Source organism: Bos indicus x Bos taurus, chromosome 4 (genome assembly GCF_003369695.1).
Source record: "Bos indicus x Bos taurus breed Angus x Brahman F1 hybrid chromosome 4, Bos_hybrid_MaternalHap_v2.0, whole genome shotgun sequence".
NCBI lineage: Eukaryota > Metazoa > Chordata > Mammalia > Artiodactyla > Bovidae > Bos > Bos indicus x Bos taurus.
In genome coordinates this window covers 87133698-87143368 of record NC_040079.1, presented here as the reverse complement: position 1 = coordinate 87143368, position 9671 = coordinate 87133698, and the positions used below count along the sequence as shown (strand labels likewise).

The following is a 9671-nucleotide window of genomic DNA, read 5'->3' as shown; positions in this document are numbered from 1 at the left end:
ATCAATGGCCAACCTAGATGAGCGCCCGAGAATTCGGGATCAAAGCCAGGACCTCCCTGTTGGTAAGGTCAGGGGTGGAGAACCTCTGGAAAGCGGGCGCTAGGTTCCCAGCGGTCGCGCTGTGGATAGCACTCCTTGCCTCATCTCTGGGAACAGCCCGGCGAGCCAAGGCCGAACTGCCGGGAGGCTCGCCGCCCCCAGCTCCTAATTCCGGGGTCACTGCCCAGGACTGGAGAAGGGCGAAAGGTGCAGTGTCCACTTGCGGCGCACTTCTGTGGGCGGTCACTCCGGGCTGCAGGCCATGCTGGGGGCTAGGACAGGAGCGAAGTGGCGTCAATCTCACGATCAGACGCCTCAGGAGGGATGTTCTGCGGGCAATTTCCCTCCTAGGGCTATTTGTAGTTGTCTATCAGGCCATGAGAGGGCGTTAGCGCGCGCGCACGCACGCACACACACGCACCCCACCACCACCAAAACCCCCGCACGCACACACGCACACCATCAACAAAATCCGCTCCCTTCCTGGAAGTCAGGCCCTGGGTCAGGTGAGGGAGCCGGAGCTAGTGCAGGCTCGGCGTTGTAGCTACGGATGCCACTAGGCTGGGGAGTCGGATTCCAGCAATAGGGTCAGCCCTTAGAGCTAGCGATCCCAGCTATTAGCTGAGCTCCGGGAAAGGGTCGGCAATGTTCCCGGGGCACTCCTGAGCACCGCATCCCACAATCCCCAGGCCAGCTGGGGCGCTGCTCCCCAGTGTGCAGACTGCTTGCAGCACACGGGTGGCGAGCTCGAGCCCGGCCTCCTGACAGCTGCCCACGCGCCGGGGCGGGCTCTAGCAGGTAGCTTTAAAGGTCCGCGCGGCAGCCCCGCCCCTCGCGCGCGGCGATTGGCTCCAGCTGGGGCGGCATTGGCTCGATAGGTGCAGAGAGGGCGGGGCTGCGCGCGCGAGGCCCGTGGCTCCCGTGGCGTCCGCTGCTGGGGCGCGAGTGGAGGCTGAGTGCGGGTGGTTGGGCGTGCGGGGCCAGCGGGCACGCGCGTGCGCGGCGCCGAGATCCCTGGGGAAGTAGGGGAGCGGCCGACGCCGAACCTCACGCACAGACCGGCAGCTGGCGGCGCGCGCGAGAGCGGGGGTGGTGCGTTCGTGTGTGCGCGTGAGTGTGTGTATGTGTGTAGAGCTTTGGTGCGGTGCGCCAGCCGCCAGTGCCCGGGTGCCAGTCCCCCATCGTTTTCCACACCCTCCCTCCGTCCCCGTTCCTTCCCTGCCGCCCTCCCGCATCCCCACGGCCGCAAGCCGAGCAAAAGCCCAGGGAAGCAGGTGTGGGGGGGCGGGCGGGGTCGCACGAGACAAAGGGGCCCTGGGGTCAGCCCGTCATGGCCTCCCGGAGCCTGGGGGGCCTGGGAGGGAGCCGAGGCGGGGGCGGCGGCGTCAAGAAGAGCCTGAGCGCCCGCAACGCCGCCGTGGAGAGGAGGAACCTGATCACGGTGTGCAGGTACGGCGCGGCCCGCCGCTCGGGGACAGAGGAGGGGGCAGCCGGCGCCGCGGGCTGGGGAGAGCGCTAGACCCTGGGGGTCCCGGAGACAACCGGCTGGAGCCCCGGCTGCCGCCGCCGCCCCGGGCGTGTCCGCGGCCAGAGCGTCCTGTGTGGGGCCGGTCTGGGCTCCGCCAAGGCCCCGGACTTTCCGTCAGTTTCAGTGCTGGGAACCGCTTGAGGGTAGGGCTTGGGGCGGGGCTCGGGGAGGATTTGTTTTCAATGCACAATCGAGCGTCTGAGTGAAAGAGGAGGGCAGGGAGGAGGAGCCGTTTCCTTTTAGTGCGCGTTAAGCTGTCAGGCAGCTTTTCGTCAAGTAATTGTCGCTGTAATTGTTGACTGTGTTGCCTCAAAATCGTAGTGCGTTTTGTTTTCTGTTTTTGATTATTTGCACATATATTGTCATTTCGTGCCACGGATAGTGAGTGCCTACTCCATGCTAGTCGCATGTGTATGTGTTTCCTTGTCCTCTGCACTCTAAATTGCAGTGTTACTGATATTTCTGCAGTTGATACCAAGAGTAGGACTGTGGAGGATACCTAGTCGGTGATTTATTTCAAGTTTTGCCTTTCTTTGTTTTGTAACTATAATCGTAGTATTCCCTTACTTTAAAAAATGTATTTAGAAATTACTTTCAACCAGCCTTGTAGTCGGAAATAACTGACTTTTAGCATGCTGACATTTTGTTTAAGTCTTGTTTCTGGGTATTAAATCCATGGTAGTCCTAAGCATTAATTTCTTAGGAAGGTCATTGAGCCATCAAGTTGTTGTAAAAGTAGTTTGTTGCATGAAACTCTTCCTTAGCCATCAAAAATCCTGTAAGAATAAGAGAATGAGGAGACCTTTCCTTCCTTTACAATTTACATTTTTTTTTCTTTTCCTTGTATAAAGATGTGTCTAGCATGTTAAGCAGAATATAGATATTTATACTCGGACTTATATTCTGTCTAGCATGTTAAGCAGAATATAGATATTTATACTCGGACTTATATTCAGTAACTTTGAGCGTTTTTTTTTTTTAATTGCTTTTGACTTAACAGCTGTTCACCCCTCTGGTAGGAAGACCTGCCTCACTGACTTTTATGGCACTTGGAGTTATAAACAGTAAAATATTAATACGGAATCTTTTGAATTGACATTTGTGCTGTTTAGGATGCAACTTTTTGAGGAAGATAGGTTGTATGAAATTTTTTTTACATCGAGGCAGTGTTTTTAAGTTAGGTAAATAGAACAGTAAGCAAGGCTAACTTTCTTACAAACAGTTTTTGTTTGGGAGAGTTTTGTTACCTAGTCGTGGCAGCTGAAGTGATTTTGAGTGTTTGTAGGATGATGTTCGGAGAAGGCAATGGCACCCCACTCCAGTACTCTTGCCTGGAAAATCCCATGGATGGAGGAGCCTGGAAGGCTGCAGTCCATGGGGTTGCTGAGGGTCGGACACGACTGACAGACTTCACTTTCACTTTTCACTTTTATGCTTTGGAGAAGGAAATGGCAACCCACTCCAGTGTTCTTGCCTGGAGAATCCCAGGGACAGGGGAGCCTGGTGGGCTGCCGTCTGTGGGGTCGCATAGAGTCGGACACGACTGAAGTGACTTAGCAGGATGATGTTAGTTAGCCAGATATTTCAACCTGGAGCTTCAAACACCTGGGCTGACATAAATTGCTCTCAATCATTGTGGCAGTCTTCAGAACGGTGGGTGTTGAAGATTTGGGGTAAAACACTGTGAGAGGTTTTATACTCTACTAATGTTTAAAGACAATAAAAACATGAATAAAAAAATCAGTGGAGAATACTGTTTTGCGTCTCCATTTTTGTCATGGCAGCAGAGGCAGTTCAGGGAAAAAAGGGACATATCTAAACCTTATTTAAGTTACATGTTTAAGGAATTTCAGTCACATCACACTGATTTGTGTGGACAGTTGTCTAGGATAGCAGAATTTTTGTTGTGTTTGTCTAATTATTCTTTTCTACTCTGGAATGAGCATACATGCTGACTTTAGTTACAGTTTACAATAAATTTAGTGTTGTAGCTAAAAGAAATTTCATTATTGTAGCTATAATAAATTTCAGTTTCTGGCTTAGATTTCAACTCGTGTATTTATTTATGTGGATAATGTTACTAATACTGTTCTTCATGTTCAAATAGTTGGTGCATATCAATTATCCTTCTCTAATAATGAAACCTATTTGATAGGTTTTGTCTAAAGGCTTTTAGTTTTGGGGGAAAAGTCATTGTAGGCCATTTGGGTGTTTTAAGTATCCCCATGAATTCTGCAAAAGAAATCAGTATTTGTGAATTTCTGTTGCTTTTCTCTCTTTCAGAATTATAGGAACCTGGGTATCTCACCCACATCTGTTAATTTATTTTGAAATCTTTATGTAGCAGATCAGACATGATTTCATATTTAAGTTGGGAAGAAGCTGGTTTAGTGAAAATATAATTGAGTTCTAAGTTTACTTTGTCATTAATTAATTGTGTCCTTTAACAAGTCTGTTTTTCAATTTTCTCATTTGTAAAATATTTTTGGACAGAATCATTGGTAATTTTCGCTGACAGCCCTAAAACTAGTAAAAAAAAAAAAAAAAAGCTAGAGCTCATTCCAGCAGAATGGGTTGGTTCATACTTAGTTTTGAATTTCTCCAAACATGAGCAGGGTAATAGTAGATATATGCTGAATGGTAGGTAGATGAGGTATGTGCTTTTTTATCTGTAAACAAAAACATTTTGAATTGTGCCTTCTATATTGTGATACCTTGATTCTCTACTGGTATTCTGGAAAAATAAAATAGTATAGAAAGCCAAACCAAACCAAAACAAACTCCCCCCACCCCTGACTAGCGTTCTGGTATATGTGTTAGTTGAGGGTGGGAAGATATTTTAACCTGCTTAAGTTCTTTGCAGGTTAATCAGTACAGGTGATATGCATCAATACTTAGACAGTAATGCTTTTCGTTACCCCTTCCACAGTTTAGGCATACTCTCAGTTTAGGTTTACAGCCTTATTATATAACCACAATTCTTTTGGTTTGAAAATGCCTCATATTAAGAACAGTGTTACAGTTCGAATTTTGGAAGTGAGTTATTTGGTTAGGTAGGATAGTCAGGAATTGAATTTTGGTTCATTGTGATTGTGTAATTATTTCATCAGTTTTTTCATGAACATCGATATATTGTAGACTGAAAACAGTACTTATCTCAGCAAATAAGTAGTCTTTAATCATTTTTTTTAATAGATTGTGATAGAAAATAGATCATTCAAAGTCTCTAAATGTTCCACATTCAACTCTAAAATATTCATAAACTGACTTATTTCTATGTACAAACTAGTATTTTCTCTGCATATTCTCTATCATTTATAAAAATTGTTAAAATCCTTGAGGATTTTTTAACCTGCATTTTTCATCCTAGAAAATCAGGTACTAGTTACATTTTTAAGCTTCATAAGTTATTGAAAAACTTACATATTCTTTTGATTTTAGTTCTGGTGGCAAGGAGAATTAAAATATAAGTTCTCTTTCCGTGGGTCAATAATAGTTTGTGAAAAATTATTAAGATACACATTTAAATATAGGTGCATATATTTAAAAATAAAATTTGGCAAACTTCTAAACCAATACATTATGAGAAACTCCCACATAAAGCCGTAACTTCCCTGTCTGGTGTATGGAAAGGACTAATGAAAGATTGAAGGAGATGGTGTGAGGAAGTAAGCACAGTAGAGACAAATGATGATTTTCAAAATTAAAGTACTTTTAATAATGTGTACATAGTTCTTAGTTTTCTGTAGGTCAGGATACTATTTCGTAACTTGAATGTTAATTCAGATAACCTCATTTGAATAGTGCCTCATTTTCTCAATGTATTTGGGAAATGAAATGTTCCTATTTTTCTTGTAACTAGTGTTTGAGTTAAAATTCTCCAGTCAACTGCAGTGCTTTACTCAGCATTTTTTGTGGAGTGAAGTCTTCTGTTTAACTGAAGCTTACAATCTTAAGTGTTCAGATTTATATTACAATAAAGAATACTATTTAAAGCATTATGGATAAACTGCTTTTTAAAAAGCATTATACGTTTCTCTACCTTATTAAAAAGACTCGGCATAGAATCCTTAAAAGTGACTTTACTCTGGATCTGTTCTGTGAATATACCCTGTGCGGTGGTTGCCCTTGGAGACTCCTGAGGCACACAGAGCTGTTTGCTACGTGGCCCCATGGTGTGTTTGGTGTTCTTGGTCTGCTTTTGCTTTGCTGGCTCTTCCTACCAAGTTAGCAGTTATTTCCTGCACCTCTGCTTGTTTCTACCAGCTCTTTCCTCTGTGCTTCCCATCCTGACATGCTCATTATAGTTGGTTGTGAACTAGGAAAGCAGATAAGTAAATTTATCCAGTGTTTAAAAAAAAAAAAAAAAAAGCACTGAGACACCTAAGTTCAGTGAGTGAGCTTTTGCACTCTGAACCTCTTAACGTCTGGTGCTGAATAATCAGAGGAAAAAAAGATATATTCCTGTACTTGAACAAGGTGGTTAAAATGCAGATATGTGAAATGTTACCGAATATCATTGGTGATATAATCGTCTAAATAACTTTAAGTGCAGTGACTTATTTCCTGGTTACTATTTCCTTGAGAATGCTTTAGCAGACTGTTCATACCTTGCCTATCGTGATTATATTTTAGTCTGAAGCTGTTTTAATCAATGCTATACATAGTAGACTGTGTGGATCACAATAAACTGTGGAAAATTCTGAAAGAGATGGGAATACCAGACCACCTGACCTGCCTCTTGAGAAACCTATATGCAGATCAGGAAGCAACAGTTAGAACTGGACATGGAACAACAGACTGGTTCCAAATAGGAAAAGGAATACGTCAAAGATGTATATTGTCACCCTGCTTATTTAACTTCTATGCAGAGTACATCATGAGAAATGCTGGACTGGAAGAAACACAAGCTGGAATCAAGATTGTCGGGAGAAATATTAATAACCTCAGATATGCAGATAACACCAGCCTTATGGCAGAAAGTGAAGAGGAACTAAAAAGCCTCTTGATGAAAGTGAAAGAGGAGAGTGAAGAGGTTAGCTTAAAGCTCAACATTCAGAAAACGAAGATCATGGGATCTGGTTCCATCCCTTCATGTGAAATAGATGGGGAAACAGTGTCAGACTTCATTGTTTTGGGCTCCAGAATCAGTGCAGATGCTGATTGCAGCCATGAAATTAGAAGATGCTTATTCCTTGAGAGGAAAGTTATGACCACCCTAGATAGCATATTCAAAAGCAGAGACATTACTTTGCCAACAAAGGTCCATCTAGTCAAGGCTATGGTTTTTCTGGTGGTCATGTATGGATGTGAGAGTTGGACTGTGAATAAGCTGAAGTTGAACGGTTCTGTGAAGACCTATAAGACCTTTTAGAACTAACACCCAAAAAAGATGTCCTTTTCATTATAAGGGATTGGAATGCAAAAGTAGGAAGTCAAGAAACACCTGGAGTAACAGGCAAATTTGGCCTTGGAATACGGAATGAAGCAGGGCAAAGACTAATAGAGTTTTGCCAAGACAATGCACTGGTCATAGCAAACACCCTCTTCCAACAACACAAGAGAAGACTCTATAAATGCACATCACCAGATGGTCAACACTGAAATCAGATTGATTATATTATTTGCAGCCAAAGATGGAGAAGCTCTATACAGTCAGCAAAAACAAGACCAGGAGCTGACTGTGGCTCAGACCATGAACTCCTTATTGCCAAATTCAGACTTAAATTGAAGAAAGTAGGGAAAACCACTAGACCATTCAGGTATGACCTCAATCAAATCCCTTATGATTGTACAGTGGAAGTGAGAAATAGATTTAAGGGCCTAGATCTGATAGATCTGATAGATTTGATAGAGTGCCTGATGAACTATGGAATGAGGTTTGTGACATTGTACAGGAGACAGGGATCAAGACCATCCCCATGGAAAAGAAATGCAAAAAAGCAAAATGGCTGTCTGGGGAGGCCTTACAAACAGCTGTGAAAAGAAGAGAAGCGAAAAGCAAAGGAGAAAAGGAAAGATATAAACATCTGAATGCAGAGTTCCAAAGAATAGCAAGAAGAGATAAGAAAACCTTTTTCAGCGATCAATGCAAAGAAATAGAGGAAAACAACAGAATGGGAAAGACTAGAGATCTCTTCAAGAAAATCAGAGATACCAAAGGAACATTTCATGCAAAGTTGGGCTTGATAAAGGACAGAAATGGTATGGACCTAAAAGAAGCAGAAGATATTAAGAAGAGATGGCAGGAATACACAGAACTGTACAAAAAAGATCTTCACGACCCAGATAATCACGATGGTGTGATCACTGACCTAGAGCCAGACATCCTGGAATGTGAAGTCAAGTGGGCCTTAGAAAGCATCACTACGAACAAAGCTAGTGGATGTGATAGAATTCCAGTTGAGCTATTCCAAATCCTGAAAGATGATGCTGTGAAAGTGCTGCACTCAAAATGCCAGCAAATGTGGAAAACTCAGCAGTGGCCACAGGACTGGAAAAGGTCAGTTTTCATTCCAATCCCAAAGAAAGGCAATGCCAAAGAATGCTCAAACTACCGCACAGTTGCACTCATCTCACATGCTAGTAAAGTAATCCTCAAAATTCTCCAAGCCAGGCTTCAGCAATATGTGAACTGTGAACTTCCTGGTTCAAGCTGGTTTTAGAAAAGGCAGAGGAACCTAAGATCAAATTGCCAACATCCACTGGATCATGGAAAAAGCAAGTGAGTTGCAGAAAAACATCTATTTCTGCTTTATTGACTATGCGAAAGCCTTTGACTGTGTGGATCACAATAAACTGTGGAAAATTCTTCAAGAGATGGGAATACCAGATCACCTGACCTGCCTCTTGAGAAATTTGTATGTAGGTCAGGAAGCAACAGTTAGAACTGGACATGGAACAACAGACTGGTTCCAAATAGGAAAAGGAGTACGTCAAGGCTGTATATTATCACCCTGTTTATTTAACTTATATGCAGAGTACATCATGAGAAACACTGGACTGGAAGAAGCACAAGCTGGAATCAAGATTGTCGGGAGAAATATCAATAACCTCAGATATGCAGATGACACCAGCCTTAAGGCAGAAAGTGAAGAGGAGCTCAAAAGCCTCTTGATGAAAGTGAAAGTGGAGAGTGAAAAAGTTGGCTTAAAGCTCAACATTCAGAAAACGAAGATCATGGCATCCAGTCCCATCACTTCATGGGAAATAGATGGGGAAACAGTGGAAACAGTGTCAGACTTTATTTTTGGGGGCTCCAAAGTCACTGCAGATGGTGACTGCAGCCATGAAATTAAAAGACGCTTACTCCTTGGAAGGAAAGTCATGACCAACCTAGATAGCATATTCAAAAGCAGAGACATTGCTTTGCTGACAAAGGTCCATCTAGTCAAGGTATGGTTTTTCCAGTGGTCATGTATGGATGTGAGAGTTGGACTGTGAAGAAGGCTGAGCGCCAAAGAATTGATGCTTTTGAACTGTGGTGTTGGAGAAGACTCTTGAGAGTCCCTTGGACTGCAAGGAGATCCAACCAGTCTGTTCTGAAGGAGATCAGCCCTGGCATTTCTTTGGAAGGAATGATGCTAAAGCTGAAACTCCAGTACTTTGGCCACTTCATGCGAAGAGTTGACTCATTGGAAAAGACTCTGATGCTGGGAGGGATTGGGGGCAAGAGGCGAAGGGGACAACAGAGGATGAGATGGCTGGATGGCATCACTGACTCGATGGACGTGAGTCTGGGTAAACTCCGGGAGTTGGTGATGGACAGGGAGCCCTGGCGTGCTGTGATTCATGGGGTCGCAAAGAGTCGGACATGACTGAGCGACTGATCTAATCTGAATAAAAGAGAACACTACCCAAAGCCGCAGAAATCTCTTCCTTCCCTTCTTTCAGTTACTACATGCTCCTAGCTTTCAACACCATTAGTTTTGCCTCTTTTTGAATTTGATACAGCATTGAACATTAAATTACAGCTATGTACAACAAAAAGGATGAATCTCACAAACATAATGTTGAGCAAAATAAACTAAATAGAAAAAGGTACGTATTTTTCCATTCATTTCAAATTCACAATGAGGCAACACTCAACAAATCCAGTCTGTGA

At 43.6% G+C, this 9671-nt stretch overlaps 1 protein-coding gene across 5 annotated transcripts in view; it reads left to right on the top strand.

Moving 5' to 3' along the window:
- Nucleotides 1-925: 925 nt before the first annotated feature.
- Nucleotides 926-9671, top strand: part of RUNDC3B (RUN domain containing 3B) — a 167757-nt gene continuing 159011 nt past the window's right edge. The window contains exon 1 of one of the 5 annotated variants that reach the window (XM_027539888.1): nt 926-1488. In XM_027539888.1, the coding sequence (XP_027395689.1) occupies nt 1370-1488 (119 nt within the window). In that variant the 5' untranslated portion in view covers nt 926-1369. Of the gene's footprint in view, nt 1489-3081; nt 3221-9671 lie in introns of those variants that run through there. The other 4 variants (XM_027539886.1, XM_027539889.1, XM_027539890.1 and 1 more) reach the window with 4 other exon arrangements.